General features: G+C 45.9%; 1 protein-coding gene across 1 annotated transcript; it reads right to left on the reverse strand.

Moving 5' to 3' along the window:
- Window positions 1–5446: 5446 nt before the first annotated feature.
- Window positions 5447–23190, reverse strand: LOC134350288 (U6 snRNA-associated Sm-like protein LSm1). The gene is made up of 4 exons (XM_063055327.1): window positions 23104–23190; window positions 17010–17078; window positions 9261–9376; window positions 5447–6972 (listed from the first exon to the last, which is right to left on the reverse strand). The coding sequence occupies exons 1-4, from the start codon at window positions 23147–23149 to the stop codon at window positions 6802–6804; spliced, it is 402 nt and encodes a 133-aa protein (XP_062911397.1). The 5' UTR covers window positions 23150–23190; the 3' UTR covers window positions 5447–6801.
- Window positions 23191–24320: the final 1130 nt, after the last annotated feature.

Raw genomic sequence — 24320 nt, forward strand, 5'->3', positions numbered from 1 at the left:
CTACCTTTGGGTTCATCAGCTGTCTGGTGGGGAGAGCCTGCAGCATGGGCAACAACTTGATCTCCATATTGTACTGCCCTGGCAGTAAAATACAGTCACACACACACAAAAAAATCTAGCCCAAGACCCTGAGTTCATGCACATTGCAGTAGTCTACAGCTGACCACAATATTCCTCGTCTTCTGCTGATCAAACACTCTGGGCAGTACCGACTCATGTCACACAGCCTCACTGATTATTAACTGCCTATCTTACTCTAATCCTATATGTTAATCCAGCCCAGTCCAGTCCATCACAGGTAAAGCCTCCTCCCCATCGCCGAGCACATTTACATGGAGCACTGCCACAAGAAAGTAGCATCCCTCATCGAGGACCCCGATCATCTGTCACAGGGATTCCCAGCCATTTTTTATGCCGATGCGTTAAACGAAAGGTCCGTGGACTCCAGATTGGGAACTGCTGATCCAGGCCATGTCCTCTTCTCTCTGCTACCATCAAACAGGAGCCTTCAGTCCCACACAAAAACCAGATTCAGGTACAACTAGTACTCCACAACCATCAGACTCCTGAACCAGTGTGGATAACTTCACTCAACTCAACTCTGAACTGATTCCACAACCAAAAGACTCACTTGCAAGCACTCTACAACTCCTGTTCTCAGTAGAATTTATTTTTTAAAAGTTTGCACAATTTGTCTTTTGTACATTGGTTGTTAATCAAAGTATGGGTCTCATAAATTCTGTTGTGTTTGTTTATTTTCCTGTAAGTGCCTGCAGCAAAATGAATCTCATAGAGTACAGTGACATATATGTACTTTGATAATAAATTACCTTGAACTTTGTATTTTCCTTCTCATTCACTCCCTTCTAATTTTAACACTCTCCTGCTCCCTAGGGCCAAATAACCTGCTATCCACATATCTTGGGCGATCAGGAAAGACCCAGAATGCACAGAGGGAACACAAGTAGTCACGGGGAGTTACAAAGGTAAGTAGCACCCAAGGCAAGGATCGAACCCAAGTCTCGAGCTACTTGCTACACTACAGTGCCACCTTGAGGAGCTATTTGTCCACACCCGAACTCCTGAACTGAACTGTACAACTTCTACAGATGTATTTAAATCAGCGGCTGTAACTTTGTAAATACCGGGTATAAAAACTCAGTGCACTTTGAGTTCAGAGGGATTGGCTTGTTCTAAGTCACTACAGAACTGCTGTCATTTTTGAGAAGTTCAAAGGAAAGAGGCATAAAGAATTACCCCTATCACTGCTAATAATGGGGTAAAATAGACATTCCTGGAGATAAATCCAAGAAACTAAATGGGAAAATGATTACTAGCTTATTTCACCTCAAAGTAACATGTTGGTGTTGCGTCAAGCTAATACCATGTCACACCAATATGTTTGAATCATTTTGAGGTGTCACTTCAATCAGGTACACATGACAATGATGGGAGAGAAACAGCCTGGATATCCACGGACCAGTACGAAGGCAAGCATACGGTAACTTTCCTCACCACCCTGACTACCTGTGTTGCCACTTTCAGGGAACTCCGTATGGTGCAGAGACCAAGGCAGACAAGGACAATCTTATAGAAATGCGATGGAGAGCAGTCAGTAAGCACACTCCTTCCAGACACACACTTGCACACATACAAACTTTGCCTGGTCATTCTGCTGCTGCTGTGCTGAGTGTATATATTTCACCGTCTTCCCGGATACCTTCTCAAATTGGGTCCTAAACAGAGCTGGTGAACTCACGTTGGCATTATGGTACCTTTTACACCATACACAGCAGTGTATTCCATTTCTTTCATCATGGGGATGTATAAAAGTGTATATGTTATTTGTATACTGTACTAAGTTAGATACTTCTGATTATTTTGTAATGTGGTGTTAACTACATTGTGGGGTGCATCATGTTCTTTTTTTTTGGCGTGTGCCTGTGTGCGTGAGTCCGTGATGATGTCTTTTTCATGGCTTTTTACAAGGAGCGAGAGAGAGAGACTGTGTGGCACGCCACTCCTCACGGAGACATTTTCACAGTATTTTTCCTTTTATTTTACGAGGTCGAGTTGCGATCTTGACACTCAACCCAGCACGGATGGAAAGCGTACTCGGGAGTGGACCTGACTGGTTTCGAACCCGGGAACCTCCGCTCTCGGGTCCAGCGCTGATGTCGTTGCGCCACCAGCCGGCCTGGGTGCATCATATTTTAATTCATGTGTAGTCTTAAGTTAACTTTATTGGTAATTAAAGGTGGTATGCCCTGGTGCCCTCAGTAGGAGAGACAGATCTGGGCCCCCAGAAGTTCACACTGGAGAAGTATAAGTATGGAACTATTATTGTGTTTTTTTAGTGGAAGTCTTTTTGTAAATAATACTGGCAGTTTTCACTATTTTTTGCAAGTTTATCAATCCTCCTACGTACAATGCTTCCTCGGTCAACATTTTCCAGATAAGAACAAAGAGAGCTTTTTTACTTCATTTACATCTGGTTTTCATTGACCTCAAATGTGTTTCTGGGACTGTCAGAGCCTGCGATTTACAGTTTGGAGATTGTCTGAGTGATGCAGCACTTTACTGGTTCCAAGAAGATTCCAGGAAGCGAGCTCGTATTTGTGTGGTAAACCATATATATATGTTGTAACTGGGTTACCTGTCTGGACACGCCCCTCTGCTGACTGCTCCTGTGGCTCCTCCCGCAGACCCCTGAATAAAGATGATTGTGCCACTGCTCCTCCTCTCAGTCCAGGGGCAGACACTCAGCATGCTTGAGGTCACATTTTACTGCGAATAAAAGCCCTTTCAGTATTTACTCTACTTCCAGTCTTTTGGAGTTATTGGTGGTGCATCAATTTGGATGGCCTCGATGTAAAGAAACTTTGAGCTGACGTTCGACTCCATTTCGCCATTTAAAGCATTCACTAATCACCGATTAAACTGTTGAGGAAGACTGAGACATCGAGGTGAAAAACTAAAATGCCAATGATAGTTTCAGTGCCGAATGCCTGCCTTTCGATCGCTGCCGAGAAAGGAGTCTGTGAGCGGCCTATCACTGTGTGACTCACTGTGGCAAGCGGGTAGGCCTCGATGCCTCGTGCGGGGTCCCTCTCTTTTGATGAATGTCGGTGAAATCATAAGATGGTACCGTGGCTCTCTGCATATGGTTTGGACTATTGCCTTAATGGACTGTGAACTTTTTCCAGACTTAAGGTTTTTATATTCTGTGCTTTTTTATCGTCCTTTCCTTTTCCATTTTGTTGTGCGAGGGGAGGGTGCATGGGGATTGACATTCTGTTGGTGTTCTGTTAGTTTTTTTGTGGAGGGGAGGGGTTGTATTTTAGGGGTCGATGTTCCTTTTCCATTTTGTGTCAGGAAGGAGGGTTTTTTGGTGGAGGGGGAGAGTGATGATGATTGGGATGCCATTCATCTTTGTATGTGTGGGGGGGTGGAGGACTTGATGTTTCTCACCAAAAGGCTTTTGTGTGCTTTCTTTGCTTCGCAGCTATCTGGAGAATTCAAATTTCGGGGTTGTATATGGATACATGTTTTGATAATAAATTAAGCTTTGAACCTACGCTGGTTCATGTATTTCTATAATCACCTGTATGTATGGTTCCTTAAGGTTGTTATAGCCAAGGTTGATAATGGGGATAAGTTTCCATTATCTGTTAAATGCTCCCAATGGCGTGCGGCTCAAATAGCCTCTGACAATGAAGTCCAGCTCCTGGCGTTCAGGTGTGGCTTAGCTACTAAGCCCGGCAGAACCCTTTCTGCCGACTAAAAGGTGTGTTACTTAAAACCAGTCGCTTCGGGCAGATGGAGCTCGGCAGCCGTGGCTGGCAACTCATCTTGGAGAAGGAAAACTCTGATCTCCAAACCCCCACTGCCTCACGGCTACACCCACACTTGGGGATTAAACCCAGAGGAGGAAAATTCAGATTCCCTGAGGCAGTCCTACGTTAAGTTCAGCATTGACTGGCAATTCCTGCAACCCCACTGGTGCCAAACTGTATTGGTCCCTGCTGTTCCTTTGTGTTCATCAGAAGCGTGGCGGGGAGGTGGGGGGAGTCCATGGTTGACCCTGACTGACAGAGGCCTCAGATCCACATACATGTAATTGTCAGTGACTACTCCAGTGGTCACAGTCGCCTCTGTAGTTTTCAGGAAGTTTCTTGGATTCCAGTGGCAGATGATGCATTATTTGAATCTGGCTATTTAATTGATTAACTGTTATCTGTTGGAATTTCAGTGGAATTGAATGGAATTCCAACTATTGAGCACATCTATATGAAACACTGTCATAGGAAAGCAGCATCCATCATCAAAGATCCTCACCACCCAGGACATGCGCTTTTCTCACTGCTGCCATCAAGTAGAAGGTACAAGAGCCTCAGGACTCACACCACCAGGTTCAGGAACAGTTACTACCCCCCAATCATCCAGCTTTTGAGGAAAAGAGGATATCTACACTCATCTTTTGAGATGTTCCCACAATCAATAATCTCACTTTAAGGACCCTTTATCTTGTTACTTCATGTTTTTGTTATTTATTGCTATTTATTTATATTTGCAGTGTCCTCTTCAATGCTGTTGCTCTTTTATTGATCCTGTTTACAGTTACTATTCTACAGATTTGCTGAGTATGCTTATAGGGGAAAGGGTTGTGTGTGGTGCTAAGTATGTACTCTGATAATAAATTTTACTTTGAACTTTGTACTTTGATTTACTGTTATCAATAGCCTGGTATAAGATAACCACATCACCTTTGTCTTTCTCCCCTCTTTTCTACAGGCTCTCTTCCCCTATTCTTTCTCTGCCTCTTTTTACCCTTTGTCTTATCTTTTCCTGTTTTTCTTCCCTTCTGCTCTTGTTGCAGTTAATAAAGCAATCATAGGCAATGCGTTTTATGCATCATTTTTAACTTTCAAGGAACCTTTAGATTTCAAAAGCCTCGGGATCCAACAATTGCAATTGCTTCAATCCCATTAATGTCCAGGTGTTGCCTTATGTAACGCCAAAGCAGCGAGCTGTTAGCCTCTCCTCTCAGTGACAGGAATGATACCTCTCTCCTTTCTCCCTCTCTCTCCATTAATGAGGGAGCAAGCCTATGGTATGTTGAACTGTTGTGATGGACTCAATATTATGGTCTCTTTGGGACTTTCCTATTGCTTGCAGGGGAGGGCTGATGCTTTTGCTAAGGCAGGGTGGGGAGGAGGGACTTTGCGGTTCTAATGTTTTCCTGTCTTCCATTCTTTGGGGTTTTTCTTCTGTTTCGTGGATGTCTGCAGAGAGTAAGAATTTCAGGTTGTATACTGTATGCATTCTCTGATATTAAATGGAACCATTGCACCATGCATCCTCCTCATTGCCTCCTTGATTCAGAGGAACAGTCTTTCCCTCCGATGTTCTTGAGGGAACAGTGACAGACCACAAGCAATGCTGCTGAGGATAAACACTTTATGTGTGACTCACCGTCAAAAGCAGATAACATCAAATTTCTCATGACAGCAAAATCAAGCCCCTGATTCCATCTAAATTTAAATTAAAAATTATGAGCGGATCTGCAGTCTGCTGGAACCTCTCTGCACAAAGTGAGGATCATTACTGCTTTCGTCCTGCACATGAGAAAACAAAACTCGGACCTGTCAATCCAACAAATGCAGGTACCCAGTCTTTCCAATTGCACTGTTTCTCTTGACTTTCCCTGAGTACAATCGTAGGAGGACATAAACCCTCAAGATTGGGATACCTCAGGAAGACTCACCCCTGCCTTCCATGGGAATTGACATTGCTTTGAAATCAATTGACCTTACTGGTCCTTTCTAGGGAAGTTGAGGGGGAGTGCTGGGAAGCTACAACAATAGCCAACCAGTCTTGATATGTAGAATGCTCCAGTGTCTGGACAACACAGAATTCAAACTTAATTTCAACCCAACTTTAAACTGGTCGATTAAGGTACCCATGATATGATGTGTAAACACATTCTTGTATTGGACTTGCTAAAGAAGAACCAGTTGCTCTAATCCACCGTCACAGTCACATTCTGACCTTTGTGCTGCCACAACTGTGAACAGTTGTGGTTGTATTTCTGTGAGAAATCAAATGAACATGGGAAAACCCCTTTAACTACAGAGACAACTGGCTGAACCACATGGCAACAACTGATATTATCATGGCAGCAGAACAGTCCCGCTTCGCTGTTGAAATCCTGGAGCTCCCCCTCTTACAATACAGTGAGAATCTCTCAGCCATAGATTATAGCAATTTAAGCCGGAGATCTACTCAATCTTCTTGGACTGATTTGGAGACATTATAACTGGGCACAGCCATTCAGACAATGGAGAGCGATTACAAGTGGCCACAGCCATCCAATCAACAGCAGGGAGAGATTACAAGAGGGCACAGTCGTCCAATCAACAGTAGGGATAGATAATTGGACTCAACAATTTATGGTGACCAATTAACCCAAGTTTTGTCCTTTCTTCAGGAGAGCCTGCAGGAGGTCCCAGATCAAGTTCTAAATTGAACTCTGTAAGGTGGCCAATGATGAGATTACCCAGTGTAAAGCAGAGAAGGTTTAAAGTTTGAGATGTGTATCAGTGAGGATTTTATCTTTCCATTCATTCCCCCTATATTCACCCAACAGCGCCAACATGGAGTAATGTTGTAAATGGAAAGACAAAAAAGCAAAATCTCCAAGATTCAATATTAACAGGTCCTAGGAACAGGGAGAATTACAGAGCAATATACTCAGGGTTTGAAGTTTCAGATTCCGTGCTCATTTCCAAACCATCTTCTCTAATATTCATCCAAAGTGTCAGGATAGGGAAGTATCAGGCCACGCTCCTTGAAAACTTGAATCTTCAGCTTCTCTGTCCTGCTCTTCACCTCCTGCTCCTTCCGCAGATCCGCCAGAATTTTCTCTATGCTCACCTGCTGCAGGGGGGACTCTCGCTCCTTCTTCAGATCCTGAAAGAGACGGTGCCAGTTATTGCCGCATCCCATGAGGTAGCCCCCAGGTGTTAATGCCCAGCATCTCTAAGATATGAGCCGAGAGGGCAAAGGTTTAAAGGTGACCCCAAGAGGCGATCTAGTGGTGTGCTGGTCCCACACCGCCATTTTTGACTGGATAGCTGTGGTCACCCGTCTTGTAAAGACGCTGCCCAGAACTCAATGGCAAATCACTTCTGTAGAAAAATTTGCCAAGAGCAATCAATTATGGAAAGACCATAATCGCCCATGTTATAGGACATGGCACATAATGACAGCGATGATAATGTTATGTAATGTAATCCCTTCTGCCTACATAATGTCCATATTCCTCTCAAGACATGCCCTCTTCACATAACTACCATCAGGGAGGAGGTACAAGAGCCTGAAGACCCTTACTCAACGTTTTAGGAACAGCTTCATCCCCTTCAGATTTCTGACGGTCCGTCAACCCATAAACACTTCTCACTAGCCACATGGGGACACCAGCTCTGATCTTTATTGTACCTTATAGTAAGTTATTACATCTTGCACTGTTCTACTACAAAACAAAATAACAAGTTTCGTGACATTATGTATTATTTATTTTGAATTTATTGAGATACAGCATGGAGTAGGCCCTTCTGGCCCTTCAAACCACACTGCTCAGCAATCCCCTGATTTAGCTCAAGCTTAATCATGGGGCAATTTACAATGACCAATTAACCTACCACTCTGTAGGTCTTTGGACTGTGGGAGGAAACCGGAGCACCCGGAGGAAACCTACCCGGTCACGGGGTGGGCATACAAACTCCTTACAGGAAAGCATACAAACCCCTTACAGGAAAGCGTACAAACCCCTTACAGGAAAGCGTACAAACTCCTTACAGGAAAGAGTACAAACTCCTTACAAGCTCCTTACAGGCAGTGGCGAGAATTGAACTGGGGTCACTGGTGTACATCAGTGATGACCTGATTCTGACATTCATGACATTCTAAGAACTCGGTATCACATTTACTGGGATATAGGAGGAAACCAGAGTAATACGGCGTCACTGAGATAACCTGCAAACTCCACATAAACAGCACAAAGTCAGTTTTGAACCTGGGTCACCGGAGCTTTGTGGCAGTGGCTCTACCAGCTGCATCACTGATCACAGAGGCCCGCGTGGTGTACTCATGCCCCACCGGTAAACGCAGTTGACGAGAAAATAAATGCAGGGGAGATTTACCAGAAGCTGCCTTGATTAGATAGCATGTCTTATGAGGATAGGTCTTTGGAGCGGAGGATGAGAGGTAACTTGATAGAATGCATATGATACGAGGCGTTGATAGAGTGGACAGGAAGAGACCTTTCCTGGGACGGAAATGGCCAATACCAGGGGGCATCATTTTAAGGTGATTGAAGGAAAGTAGGTGATGTCAGAGGTAACTTTTTTTATTACTAGGAGAGTGATGAGAGGAAGCAACATAATGCCAGAGGTGATGCTAGAGGCAGATACATTTTAAGAAATTCTTAGATTGACACACGATTGACAGAAAAATGGAGGGTTATGTAGGAAGGAAGGGTTTGGTTGATCTTGGGTTAAAAAGTCGATTCATGAGAAAGTTACAGAGAAAGGTTGAACAAGTTAGGTCTTTATTCTTTGGAGCGTAGAAGGTTGAGGGGAGACTTGATAGAGGTGTTTAAGATTATGAGGGGGATTGATAGAGTTGATGTGGTTAGACTTTTCCATTGAGAGTGGAGAAGATTCAAACAAGAGGGCATGGGTTGAGAATTAGAGGACAAAAGTTTAGGGGTAACATGAGGGGGAACTTTACTCAGAGAGTGGTAGCTGTGTCAAATGAGCTTCCAGCAGAAGTGGTTGAGGCAGGTTCTAAGTTGTCATTTAAAGTTAAATTGGATAGATATATGGACGGGAAAGGAATGGAGGGTTATGGGCTGAGTGCAGGTCGGTGGGAATAGGATAGGGTAAGAGTTTGGCACGGACTAGAAGGGCCGAGATAGCCTGTTTCCATGCTGTAATTGTTATATGGTTATATGATTGTGGTCTGAAAGGTATAGACTGTGTTGTAGTGTTCTATATTCTACATTCTTCATGTTGGAGGAAATTACACACAAAAGGGACCCTTGAACTTCCAACACAGTTGTTCCTAACCTCTAGAAAGAGAAGTTCTAGTAGCAGACCGGAAGAGGAGGGCACCTTCTCCATAGAACAGAGGGGGAAGTGCCATTTCCCGTCCCCCTCTCCCCCAACACCAATGTGGACAGAACAGTGCAGACTTACGATCTCTCCCAGCAGGACAACATTCTCTCCTCTCACGATGAAGATTCCACGAGGGATGTCTCCATACTTCTTGCCCACGTGAATCCGCTCCAGTGTCTGGTGGAGCACCAAATTAGCTGCGGGGTTCCAATAAATGAGAAGATTAGGACCCAGACTGTAGAAACATCACACTGTCTGGGGGCAGCTATAGTGTGACACCAAAAGTCTTCAGCACTGAGTCTGCATTCCATTGATCAGAGACTGCAGATGCTGAAAACTGGTCCACTCTCCTCTCCTGATAGATTCCTTCTTTTTCAGCACTTTACCTCTTCCACCTATCCACTCCCAGCTTCTCACTTTGCCCCCAAACTCCACCCAATCACTTTCCCACTTACCTGGTCATAATAAATATGGAGAACATGAAAGGAAGAGACCTTGAAAGGGAGTCCGTCTGTTGTGGGAACATTTCAACGATGGGGCAAGTGAAGTTGTCCCCTCTGGTTCAAGAGCCTGATAGCTAATTTGTAATAACTGTTTCTGATCCTCCTGTGAGTCCTGAGGCTCCAGTACCTTCTTCCAGATGGGAGGGCAAGAAGAGAGCATGAATGGGTTGTGGAGGAGGGTGGGCCTGGATGATGGACGCTGCGGTCCTGCGACAATGCTTGACGTCGATGAGCTCAAAGGCATATGGATGCATTCAGAACTGCATAACACTGGATGTTTTTTTTTTGCACCATTCTCTATAGCCTTAAGAGACTGGTGTGCGTGAAAACCCCTGGAGATCAGCAGTTTCTGAGATACCCAAACCACCATGTCTGGCACCAACAATCATTTCATGGTCAAAGTCACTTAGATCAGATTTTTTCCCCATTCTGATGTTCGGTCTGAGTAACAACTGACCTCTTGACCATGTCTGCATGCTTTTATGCATTGAGTTGCTGCCATATGTTTGACTGATTAGATATTTGCATTAATAAGCAGGTATTCTTTGTTGAAGTGGACGGATACATCAGCTCCCACTTTGTCACAATGGTTCTCTCAAGTGATGCTATGTCTTAGTTTGGAGAAAATTAGAAGTCAAACCTTTGAATATTTATTTGATTTTGAGAAAAGATGGGCTCATTTGCTTGTTATTATCATTTGAGCTAATTGATAGAATTTTTCCATGATCTAATGGTAAATTTTTTAGTATACTTTCTTTTCTTACTGGCAGTCTGATGTTTATTTTTAGAAGCTTTTTGTATGACGCGTGACTCCAGGGTTGTACACCTAATGGGTTCTTTTTTTTTCTCTCTTTTCTGCTTAGTAGATTTTTTTTGTTATCACAAAATTTTTGTTTTAATCTTTAAGATAATGTCTTTTTTGAGACATTGTGTTGTTACTTCAATGTACTCATGTTATTTTTTTGGTATAATATAACAATAAAAAGATTTGAAAAGAAAAGAATAAGCAGGTATTCAGGTGTGCCTAATAAAATGGCCAGCAAGTATAGGAAAGCAAGTTGCCTTTCAAATTCCTATTAAATCTCTCCTTTCTCCCCTTAAACCTAGTTCCTCCAGATCTTGATTCTACAACCCTAGGAAAAAGACTGCATACATTCACCCTATCTATAGCTCTAGTGATTGTATACACCTCTATAAGATTTCTCCTAAGTCTCCTAGCCCGTTCACTCTCTCCTTCTGACACAGTCCCTCAAGTCCTGGTAGCATGGAAGCACCTTCACAAACTCCCTCAGCCCCCCAATGATCCTGGGATTTCAGTCTGAGGCTGACGCGAGAGCATCCTTCAGAATGGTGAACCCATGGAAAGCATCCTGCCCAAACAGGATAGCTGGCCAAGTACTGAAGACATGTGCTGATCAGCTGACTGGAGGGCTCACCGATATCTTTAACCTCTCACGTTGGCAGTCTAGGGGTGGCCTGGCTCTCAATGACAATCTTCCAGAGGCACTTACCTCCACAGCGATGAAGTGCTTTGAGAGGATGGTGATGGAACATATCCACTCCTGCCCAAGAAGCTACTCGGATCTACTCCAATCTACCTACCTTCACAACACGTCCACAGCAGATGCCACTTTATTGGCTCTTCACTCAACCCTGGAACATCTGGACAGTGAAGATACATACATCAGGATGCTCTTCATTGATTTCAGTTTGGGTTTCAATGCCATTGTTCCCTCAATAAGCTTCAAGACCTTGTTCTCAATATCTCCATTTACAACTGGATCCTTAATTTCCTCACTTGCCGATCCCAGTTAGTTTGGATTGGCGATAACATCTCCTCCACAATCTCCCTCACCGCTCTACTCACTTTACACTTATGACTGTGAAGCTAAGCACAGCTCCAATGCCATATTTAAACTTGCTGATGACAATACCGTTGTTGGCCAAATCAAAGGCGGCGATGAATCAGCATATAGGAGGGAGATTGGAAATCTGACTGAGTGGTGTCACAACAACAACCTCTCACTCAGTGTCAGCAAGACCAAGGAGCTGATTATTGACTTCAGGAGGGGGAAACTGGAGGTCCATGAGCCAATCCTCACTGGGGGATCAGAGGTGGAGAGGGTCAGCAACTTTAAATTCCTCAGTGTTATCATTTCAGAGGATCTGTCCTTGCTACAGCACGCAAACGCCATTGTGAAGAAAACACAGCAGCACTTCTATTTTCTATGAAGTTTGCGAAGATTCAACATATCTTCTAAAATATTGACAAACTTCTACAGATGTGTCACAGAGAGTATGTTGACTGGCTGCATCATAGTTGGGTATGGAAACACCAGTGGCCTACAAATAGTGGTACAGCCCAGTCCACTGTAAGTAAAGAGCTCCTCCACAGAGCACATCCGTATGGAGCGTTGTCGCAGGGAAGCAGCATCCATTATGAAGAATCCCCACCATCCAGGCCATGCTCCTGTCTTGTTGCTGCCATCAGGAAGGTGCTACAGGAGCCTCATGACCTACACCACCAGGTTCAGGAACAATTATTACCTCTCAGCTATCAGGCTCTTGACCCTGAGGGGCTAGCCTCACTCACCCCATCACTGAACTGATTCCACAACCTACCGACTTGATATTTATTGCTTATGGATTTATAATGTATTTTTTATTTTTGAACTTGCACAGTTTGCTGTCTTTTGCACACTGGTTGTTTATCCATGACATTAGGTGTGGAGTTCCATTGATTCAACTGTATTTCTTGTACTTACTGTGAATGCCTGCAAGAAAACGACTCTCAGAGTTGTATATGGTGACATATATGTACTTTGATAATAAACTAACTTTAAGCTTTTGAACATCTGGTAAATCTTTTCTGCAGTCTTTTCAGTGTAAGAGCACCTTTCTTATATCAGTATGACCAAAATTGAACCAAGTGGGGCACCACAGTCTCCTTTCTCACTGCTCATTACACCATTGGCATTTCCAGCAGCAACGAAGGTCTTACATTTCTGTCTGTCCTTGGCCGAAACCAGTTTTTGTCTTGGTCTTGCTGTTGTGCAGGTCTTCCTTCTTCATGCCAATTAGCTTCCTTCCAGTTTTCATCACCATCAGTCACGCAAGTTCTGGGTGGAGACTCAGGAATACCGCCACACACAGGTGTAGAAGGATGCTTCATTGCTGTCTCCGTAACAGTTTGGTTGACCAGTCAGGGTCATTAACCCTGAGCTGACCCCCCAAACCTGGAGGACCAGTTGACCACATTGAATCTGGCCTCTACCATTTGTCCTGTTTAGCATGGCTGACCCTAACACGAGCCAAAGTATAAAGCTCTGACTCCAGCCAACATAGATCTCCAGCTCATTCAGATCGGGGCTTGGGGGAGCACAACGGTCAGAAACAGAGTCAGGTTTAATATCATCGGCATACAGTGGCATGCAAAAGTTTGGGCACCCCTGGTCAAAATTTCTGTTACTGTGAATAGCTAAGCTAGTAAAAGATGAACTGATTTCCAAAAGACAAAGTTAAAGATAACACATTTCTTTAATAATTTAAGCAAGATTACTTTTTTATTCCCATGTTTTACAGTTTCAAAATAACAAAAAAGGAAAAGGGCCCAAAGCAAAAGTTTGGGCACCCTGCATGGCAGTACTTAGTAACATCCCCTTCGGCAAGTATCACAGCTTGTAAACGCTTTCTGTAGCCAGCTAAGAGTCTTTCAATTCTTGTTTGGGGGATTTTCACCCATTCTTCCTTGCAAAAGGCTTCTAGTTCTGTGAGATTCTTGGGCCATCTTGCATGCACTGCTCTTTTGAGGTCTATCCATGGATTCTCGATGATGTTTAGGTCAGGGGACTGTGAGGGCCATGGCAAAACCTTCAGCTTGCGCCTCTTGAGGTAGTCCATTGTGGATTTTGAGGTGTGTTTAGGATCATTATCCTGTTGTAGAAGCCATCCACTTTTCATCTTTGACCTTTTTTTTTACAGATGGTGTGATGTTTGCTTCCAGAATTTGCTGGTATTTAATTGAATTCATTCTTCCCTCTACCAGTAAATGTTCCCCGTGCCACTGGCTACAACACAAGCCCAAAGCATGATCGATCCACCCCCGTGCTTGACAGTTGGAGAGGGGTTCTTTTCATGAAATTCTGCACCCTTTTTTCTCCAAACATACCTTTGCTCATTGTGGCCAAAAAGTTCTATTCAAAAGGTTCAAAGGAACATCTAAACAAGCCTGATGCATTTTGGAAACAAGTCCTGTGGTCTGATGAAGTTAAAATGGAACTTTTTAAAAATAGAACAGTTCATCTTTTACTCGCTTAGCTATTCACAGTAAAAGAAATTTTGACCAGGGGTGCCCAAACTTTTGCATGCCACTGTATGCCATGAAATTTGTTAACCTTATGGCAGCAATACATAGGAATATATGATAGGTAAATATAGAGAAAAAACTGAGTTACATTAAGTATATACAGTATGTCTATTAAATAGTTCAGTTTAAATAAGTAGTGCAAGATAACAGACATAAAAAAGTAGTAAGGTAGCATTCATGGGTTTAATGTCCATTCAGAAATTGGATGGCAGAGTGGAAGAAGCTGTTCCTGAATCATTGAGTGTGTGTCTCCAGGCTTCTGTACCTCCTTCCCAATGGTAACAATGTGAGGAGGGCAAGTCCTGGATGGTGGAAGTACTTAATGATGGATGCGGCCTTCCTAAGGTACCACTCCTTGAAGATGTCTTGGATACTATGGAGGCTGATACCTATTATAGAGCTGACTAATTTTGCAGGTTTCTGAAGCTACTTTTGATCTTGTGCAGTAGCCCCTCCCCCACCCCATAACAGACAGTGATGCAGTCTGTCAGAATGCTCTCCACAGTACATTTACAGAAGTTTTCAAGTGTTATAGTTGACAAACCAAATCTCCTCAAACTCCTAATGAAGTATAGCCGCCGTCTTGTCTTCTTTATAACTGCATCGATATGTTGTGTCCAGGTTAGATCCTCAGAGATCTTGACACCCAGGAACTTGAAACTGCTCACTCTCTCCACTTCTGATCCCTCTATGAGGATTGGTTTGTGTTCCATCGTCTTACCCTTCCTGATGTCCACAATCAGCTCTTTCGTCTTGCTGATGTTGAGTGCCAGGTTGTTGCTGTGACATCACTCAACTAGCTGGAATATCTCACTCCTGTACGCCCTCTAGTCACCCCCTGAGATTCTCCCAACAATAGTTGCATCATCAACAAATTTATAGATGCTGTGTGAGCTATGCCTATCCACACAGTCATGAGTGCGGAGAAAGTAGAGCAGTGGGCGAGGCATACATCCTTGTGGGGCGCCAGTGTTAATTGACAGCAAAGTGGAGATGTCATTTCCAATCCACACAGATCGTGGTCTTCCAGTTAGGAAGTCAAGGATCCATTTGCAGAGGGAGGTACAGAGGGCCAGATTCTGTAGCTTTCTGATCAGGACTGTAGGAATGATGGTGTTAAGTGCTGAGCTGTAGTCAATAAATAGCATCCTGACATAGGTATTTGTATTGTTTAAGTGATCCAAGGCTGTGTGAAGAGCCATTGAGATCCTGTCTGCAGTCGACCTATTGTGGCGATTGGCAAATTGCAGTGGGTCCAGGTCCTTCTTGAGACAGGCGTTGATTCTAGCCACGACCAGTTTCTCAAAGCATTTCATCATTGTAGTGTGAGAATAGAGGACCGAGGTAGGAACATGCCTCAGTTTGTTCTTGTTCTCATAATTGGTTTATTATTGTCGCATGTACAGAGGTCCGGCAAAAGACCTTTGTACGCGGTCCACACAGGTCATTCCAAACATCAGTGCATTGAAGTAGCAGAGTGGAAAACAAGATGAGAATGCAGAATATGGTGAGGGAGGGCCTCTATGGCCTCCTCTATGTCAGGACGAGGCCACACTCAGGTTGGATTAGCAACACCGTATAGTCCGTCTGGGTAGCCTCCAACTTGATGGCATAAACATCGATTTCTAGAACTGCCGGTAATTGGTCCCAACCCCCACCTTCTTACTCCAATTTCTTCCCTTCCTTCCCAGTGCAGACAAAGGGTCCTTTCCACAGATGCAGCCTGGCCTGCTGAGTTCTTCCAGCTTTTCGTGCATGTTGCAGAATATAGTGTGACAGTTGCAGAGAAGGTGGAATAGTTCTCTTCTTGCGGTAGAGAACCAGTCAATAGTCTTACAACAGTGAGATGGAAGCTGTTTTTGAATCTGGTGGTACGTGCTTTCAGGCCTTTGTATCGTCAGCCCAATGGGAGCCGGGAGAATGTTCAGGGTGGGAGAGATCAAAGTTCAAAGAGCATCCATACCTCATAAGAGGAGGAGAAGATGGCGGCGCGATGCAGCTTGCGCGGCCACTCCGGTGACTGATATCTGTAATCTGTCAAGCAGGGTGCCGTGCACAATCCTGATTTCATGGAGACAGATGTGAGAGAATGGAGGAACATCTGGAGAAACTTCTGAGATGTCTTTTTCACTGCCGCTGTTACTGTGTGATCCTGAATTTCCGGAGGGGAAGGTCCCGAATCCTCGGCTTTGCTTGTTGCTCGGCAGCCGGGGCGGGGTCGAAGCACTCGGCAGAGATGGTGCTCGGTGCTCAGTGTTGAAGGGCTGGTCGGAGGCTCGAAGTTGTTGGACGGACTCAGAGTCGGCTGCGGTCGGGTGCTTCCAATGCATCGGCAGCTGTCGGTGCCTGGAGGTTTATGCCAGAGAGTGTTTCTCCCTTCTGCCGCCTTATCAGGGACTGTTGGGAGTCGATCGGAACTTTGAGACTTTTTTAACCGTTCCCATGGTCTGTTCTTTATCAAATTATGGTATTGCTTTGCACTGCTGTAACTATATGTTATAATTATGTGGTCTTGTCAGTGTTAGTCTTTTGTTTGTCCTGTTTTTTTTGTGATATCACTCTGGAGGAACATTGTATCATCTCTTAATGCATGCATGCATTTCTAAATGACAATAAACAAGGACTGAGTGTCCTCATAATCTGATCTAATCTAATATACATTAACATATACCACCCTAAGATTCATTGTTTTTTTGCAGGCACTTACAGGAAAATAACAAGATGCAATAGTATATAGGAAAAACTATAAACGATAGTTGACAAACAACCTACGTGCAAAAGATGACAATTGTACCAATAATAAAAAATAAATACAGAGAACAAAGGTTATCAGTGTTTGAATATGTTGGCTGTTTTGCTGATACAGTGAACAGTTTGCAACTCACTGCCAGGAAGTGTGGTGAGGACGAGAAACCACCCATTCCCGGCACTGAGGAGGGGACAGCTGTCAGTGTTACTCACCAAACTGATCAACACTTCGCAGGAATCCGACCAGGGTTCGTCCATCGCGCAGTAGCACCAGGTGCTTCTCTGCAGGGTCGGAGAGAAACAGCAGGTTCATAGCTCCCTTTTCCGCCATATCACGTGCCCCTTCCTCCTTTCAGAGTTCACACGGAGACTGGCCTGTGCTGAACCTTGGACGAGCAACTAGTCCACCTGCAGAGGAGACTATTTGCCTCTGGGTCTCCTCCCAGGCCCCCAAACCCAGCTGCTTTCCAGCAGGAACTTTCGGGATCTCCAGTGATTTTGGTCCAGCCAACACCCTCCTTCACAACACACCATGCCATTCCCAAGATCATCCCTGGACCGAACACGCCCCCCCCCCAACACAGTCACACCAGGTGCCTTGTACCCCCAATCCAGCTCTCTACCCGTCCACCCCCCCATCCCACCAACACCCCCGCCCCCCTCCCCTGTCCAGGAAGGAGTACAGAAGAGATTCACCCTTTCCTGCAACCCCACCCCCCACCCCCACAGTTGTACCTCATCGGGTTACTCAGGAATGGAGAGTGTGTGTTAAAGTCATAGGAACAGAATTAGGCCATTCAGCCCATTGAGTCTGCTCCATCAATCATGGCTGATTTATTTTCCCTCCCATTTCCATTCTCCTGCCTTCTCTCTGTAATCTTTGATGTCCTTACTAATCCAATATCTATCACCCTCCACTTTAAATATAGTCAATGACTTAGCCTCCACAGCTGTCTGTGGCAATGAATTCCTCATACTCACCACCATCTGGCTAAAGGTATTTCTCATCTCCGTTCTAAAGTAGTTGTGGAAAGGATGCTTCCCGTGGTGGGGGAATCTAGGACAAGAGGGCACAGCCTCAGGATGGAGAGGCGTCCATTTAATACAGAGAAGCGGAGAAATTTCTTTAGCTGAAGGGTGGTGAATTTGTGGAATTTATTACCACAGGCTGCTGTGGAGGCCAAATCACTGGGCGTATTTAAGGCAGGGCTTGATAGGTTCTTGATTGGACAGGGCATCAAAGGTTACAGGGAAAAGGCTGACGAGTGGGGATCAGCCATGATTGAATGGCGGAGCAGACTCGATGAACCAAATGGCCTAATTCTGCTCCCATGTCTTATGGTCTGAAAAGGAAGTCCTTATATTCGGAGGTTATGCCCTTTGTTTTAGACCCTCTCAATTGGAATCATCTTCTCCACGTCCTCTCAATCGAGGCGTTTCAATATTCAGTGAAGTTCAATGAGATTCCCCTCTCATTTTCCTAAACTCCAGTGTGTACGGCCCCAGAGCCATCAAATGCTCCTCATATGTTAACCCTTTCATTCTCATGGACTTCTCTATGCCTCCCCCAATTCCCGCACTTCTTTTTGCAGGTAATAGGCTCCTTCAGCAAGGAACCATCACAGGAGCTCTGGGCCAAATGGCCTCCTCCAGGCCCAACTCTTTCTAATTGCATAAATTACTTCAAGCATCCACGAATTTCTGTCCAGTCTGAGCACTGCTGTCAGTCCAGAGTTCTGTGGGCATTCAAACAGGCATAGCCCGCTGTCATCAGCAGCCACTGCTCCCAGGCAGTGGAATTTAACCCCAACCCTATATACACCCATTCACTGCCCCCACCTCAACCATCTCCCTACCCCACCACTCCCCTATATTCTTCCTCCCCAAACCCCATCACCCCCACATCTCTCCTTGTCATGTTTTTCAGTATTTTAGATTAACTGAATGAATCCTAATTACTGTTCTGCCCAGGATTTCTGACAGACCAGATTTCAAGATGTGCAAATACTTGTTACTGCACAGTCAACATAGATGGTGTTCGTGTCTGGGCTCCAATGGAGAACCAGTGGCAGTACCAACCTCTGCCCCTATGTGGCGACAAAGGACACTCTACAGAGAATGGAGCATGAGTGCCCCCTAGTGCCGAGTGTAAAGAATGCAGAAGCACAAGAGGGTCTCTGCCTGCAAGGTCAACAGTTTATTTTCTTTCATAGATGCTGCCTGACCTGCTGAGTTCCCCCAGCATTTTGTGTAGGATGCTCTGGATTTCCAGGACCTGTGTTGAGTTCTCTCGCATTCTTAATTTTATTTACAGGATATGGATGTCACTGGCAAATCCAGTATTCATTGCTGTCTGTGTGGAGTTTGCACGGAGTTCTTCCTAAATTCCAAAGCATATTAGTAGGATGATAGGGAAATTTACAGCCGTTCATTTGGGTAAGTGGCAAAGAATCATGGTGGAGCTGATGAGCATGTGTGTATGAAAGCAGAAGCTGCAGAGGCACGGAAAATGAAGGGAATGGGATAGGTGGGATTGCCCTGGTGAGGGCCAGTCTCTACTCAATGGGCCAAATGGTCACAGTGCTGCAATGGGTAATGGTGAGATGGTGGCCGCAGCCAGGTGGGTGGGGTAAACATCGGCAAGCTGTTGAATGACCTTGAATTCAAAAGTCAAGCTATGGTCAAAGTAAACATATTATCAAAGTCACAATATACTAGCTTCAGATTAATTTTCTTGCAGGCACTTACAGAAAAGTAAAGAAATACAAGAATATTTATGAAAAATTGGACATAAATACAAACAGATAATATGCAGAAGACAAATACTGAAACAAATTATAATATATATAAATAAATATCTTTCACAATTTGTCATCTTTGGCATATTGGTTGCTTGCCCATCTATATATAACACCACACAAAAATTGTACATAAAAATCATATGGTATATATGATACTGAGAATGCGAGTTGTGAGTCTGTAGGTTGTGCAATCATATTTATGATGAGTGAAGTTATCTAGAGACAGAGGACACGTTATTGGAGGAGCAGGTCAGATGGTGTGTGCAGCCAAAGGAATGGCCTTCGTTTTGGGTCCAGACCTTGCCTCAGGACTTGAAGAGCTTAACAGCGAAGGGAGCTGGAGCTGGATCCAGGTGAGGGCTGATTGGCAAATGGAACGAGCTGGAGGGGGGAGGGGTGGAGATAGCAACAGAGGCTGGGAGGTGATCGGTGGAGAAAACAAAGGGCTGTAGATAATAGATCCAGTCCTCGCCCTAGCTTTTGTACCCAGACTGAAACCTTGCCCGAAGTCCAACTCCAGACTTGCAGCACACTCTACCAGAGATAAAATCTTTTCCAAAAGTAGATTTTCAACACGATATAGAGGTACTGAGGTCCATGTTGGAGTCATAGAGCACTAGAAACAGGCCTTTTGGCCCATTTAGTCCATGCAACCTAATATGCTGATGCTACCTGACCTGCTGAGTTCCTCCAGAATTATGTATGTGTTGCTTTAGATGTCCAGCATCTGGAGAATCTCATGTTCAAGACCTATTATCCTGTCTAGTCCCATTATTGACCAGTTAGCCTGACCTCAGTGGATGGGAAGATGTCAGAGTCAATTGTTAAGGATGAGGTGATGGAGTACTTGGTGATACAGGACAAGATAGGACAAAGTCAGCATGGTTTCCTTCAGGGAAAATCCTACCTGACAAACCTATTGGAATTCTTTGAGGAGATTATAAGTAGGATAGATAAAGGGGATGCAGTGGATGTTGTATATTTGGACTTTCAGAAGGCATTTGACAAGGTGCCACATGTGAGGCTGCCTACCAAGAGCCCATGGTATTACAGGAAAGTTACTAACATGGTTAAAGCATTGGGTGATTGGTAGGAGGCAGCAAGTTGGAATAAAAGGATCCTTTTCTGGTTGGCTGCCAGTGACTAGTGGTGTTCTGTAGGGGTCGGTGTTGGGACCACTTCTTTTTATGCTGTATATTTAGATTTAGATGATGGAATAGGTGGCTTTGTTGCCAAGTTTGCAGATGATACAAAGATCGGTGGAGGGTCAGGTAGTGTTGAGGAAACAGGTAGGATACAGAAGGATTTAGACAGATTAGGAGAATTGGCAAGAAGGTGGCAAATGTATTATAATGTTGGAAAATGCATGGTCATGACCTTTGGTAGCAGAAATAAATGTGTGGACTATTTTCTAAATGGGGAGAAAATCCAGGAATCTGAGATGCAGAGGGACTTGGGAGACCTTGTGCAGAACACACCCTGAGGTTAACTTGCAGGTTGAGTTTGTGGTGAGGAAGGCAAATGCCATGTTAGCATTCATTTCAAGAGGTCTAGAATACAAGAGCAGGGATGTGATGCTGAGGCTTTATAAGGCACTGGATGAGGTCTCACCTTGAGTATTGTGTACAGTTTTGGGCTCCTCATCTTATAAAAGATGTGCTGGCATTGGAGAGGGTCCAGAGGAGGTTCACAAGAATGATTCCAGTAATGAAAGGGTTATCATACAAGGGACTTTTGATGGCTCTGGGCCTGTACTTGCTGAAATTCAGAAGGATGGGGGTGGGGGGGGGGAATCTCATTGAAGCCTTTCGAATGTTGAAAGTCCTAGACAGAGTAGATGTGGGAAGGATGTCTCCCATGGTGAGAGACTCGAGGACAAGGGGGCACAGCCTCGGGATAGAGGGGCGTCCATTCAAAACAGAGATTTGGAGAAATTTCTTTAGCCAGAGGGTGGTGAATTTGTGGAATGTGTTGCCACGTGCAGCTGTGGAGGCCAGGTTGTTGGGTGTATTTATTGCAGAGATTGATAGGTTCTTGCTTGGACATGGTATCAAAGGTTACGGGAAGAATGGGGTTGAGGGGGAAAAAAAGGATCAGTCATGATTGAATGACGGAGCAGACTCGATGGGCCAAGTGGCCTAATTCTGCTCCTATGTCTTATGATCCAACACGGGACGTATGCCTGTGGGGGTGCAGCATCCTTTGCTCTGAGCTCCCCCCCCCCCGCCCAAATCGGTCGTATGCAAACTAAAGTTGAGAGCTGCCAAGCAGATTCCAAACACACTGCGGCCGATAACCCGTTCCTCTTCCTCACTGCGGCTGATATAACGATATCTGATACTGTATTGTGACTTCGATCTTGAACTGAGCCGGAGAGCCCAGAGGGACAGCGCTGGCCACACCGCTCTTCGCCGAGTACAGTACCCGCCGGTAATGAGCCGCCGCGACTCGCCGAGCTGCTCCACAACCGGTAGAGGGCAGCAGAGCTGACAGTGTACACTACAGGATCAAAGTAGAACCGGCTCGGCCCGACAACCGCAGACACAACGGGACAAGGAGCGGAGCGAGGGGCGGGGGTAGAAGGGGTGGTGGAAGGAGGCTTAGGGGGAGTGGGGAGGGTAGGGGGTGGGGGGAGGGTAGGGGAGGGTTGGGGGGGGTTGGGGGAGGGTTGGGGGGAGGGAGGAGGGGAGGGGGGAGGAGGGGGGAGGGGGAGGGGGAGGGGGAGGGGGGGGGGAGGGGAGGGGGAGGGGAGGGGGAGGGGGAGGGGGAGGAGGGAGGGGGAGGGGGAGGAGGGGGAGGGAGGGGGAGGAGGGGAGGGAGGGGAGGGGAGGGGGAGGGGAGGGGGAGGGGGAGGGGGAGGGGAGGAGGGGGAGGGGGAGGGGGAGGGGAGGGGGAGGGGGAGGGGAGGGGGGGGGGAGGGGGAGGGGGAGGGGGGGTGAGGGGAGTGGAGGGGAGTGTAGGGGTGGAGGGGAGAGTGGTAAGGGGTAGGGGGACGGGTGGTGTGGGGAAGGGGAGGAGTGGGTGGGTAGAGGAGGGAAGGAAGCGGGGAAAGGAGAGAGAGAATGGGGTAGGGGAGCGGGGGAGGGGGTGGGGTGGGTAGAGGAGGGAAGTGGGGAGAGGAGAGAGAGAATGGGGTAGGGGAGTGGGGAAGGAAGGGGAGGAAGAGGGGGAGTGGGGGAGGAGGGGGAGGAAGAGGGGGAGGAGGGGGGAGGAGGAAGAGGAGGAAGAGGAGGAAGAGGAGGAAGAGGAGGAGGAGGGGGGCGGAGGAGGAGGAGGAGGAGGGGGGCGGAGGAGGGGGGCGGAGGAGGGGGGCGGAGGAGGGGGAGAAGGGCTGGGAGGTTTGAGGGCAGAGGGAGGTATGAGGTATGGGAGAGAGTGAGGCAGGGAGAGGGCGAGGCAGGGAGAGGGCAATGGGGTCGGGGAGACAGGGAAAGGGAAATGTGAGTGAGACAGGTGGAGCAGTAGAGAGCCGACCATAGCCGGCGTCCTGGACAAGACCTACTCACTGTCAATATCCTCAATCAAGCTGGCGGTACCCGGCATGTAATTCATGTTGACACCCCATACACACACTGCAAACAGGGAGGGGCCCCTGCTTTCTCTGCCCCTATATTAACCTTTTTCAACCCGAGGACCACTCCCCTTAAAGGCACAGCGACCCTGCCGTTGCTCAAGCCATTCGGGCCACCGCACCTATCCCCGCCCATAAACCAGTCCCACCTCCAACCTTGATATTCTGCAGGTTTCTCCAAACCCTGTGAAAAGTTCCTCAGGAATTCTGTCCGCTACATTCTCGGGCGCAGATGCAGACGGTTCCCTGTCTAAATAAAAATCTTCTCCCCCCCCCGCCCGTTCTCCGATCCGCTTCCACATGCTTTGCCTACTCACTGCCCCCAAGAGTACTAGCCCTTCCCTATCTCTAACCAATTCCCAAACCCCATATTAATGGGATCCCTAATTTCCACTATTCCCAGCACAATCAGCAGAGTAACTCTCATCTGCCTGCTAATTCTCCCAGAGGGACCCCCCCCCCCGCCTTTATCATCCCCACCCCCCAAAAACGCTTCTTTCCCAATACAAGCATAAAACTGTTTGATAGTGTATATATTTCCGGCAGGATTTTTTAATATAAAGAATGTACAAACGGCCAACAATTATAAAGGCGGGTACGAAATTAATATTAGCATGTTATTTTTTTCTTTGGCCGCGGTGATAATGCTATTTTAGAAGAACAAAAAATGCTAATAAAACACTTGGAAATTGCACTGGTTGAATCAGACTGTCCTTGCCGAGTGACGCAAAGGACCTCTCGTACTCGAAGAGTTTTGGCACGTCCTCGCCTCGCTAAATCCCTCGATCCCACTTCGCTCAGTGTACCGAAATAAAACAGCCCCCGTTACCCCTCCAGCGGGGGAAATGTGGACGTTGCAATAGTTGGAATTACAGGCGATATTGAAACACGAAACTGCGGGGAAATCTCAGCAAGCCAGGGTCTATAGAAAGAGAATCAGTCAACATCGCAGGTCGACGGTTCTCTCTCTGTAGTTGCTGCCCGACCTTTTCTCACCCCCCCCCCTAGCATTTTTCTTCTCCTTATCCTCGATATTACTTTTTAAATATTTTTCATAATCAAGTATCGGGGACGGTCTGAGAGCGACAGCTCTCGGCTCAACAGGAAGGCAGTCACTCTGCGTTATTTGCGAATTTGATCAAAGACGAGGGA

The sequence above is a fragment of the Mobula hypostoma genome, chromosome 8, assembly GCF_963921235.1.
Source record: "Mobula hypostoma chromosome 8, sMobHyp1.1, whole genome shotgun sequence".
NCBI lineage: Eukaryota > Metazoa > Chordata > Chondrichthyes > Myliobatiformes > Myliobatidae > Mobula > Mobula hypostoma.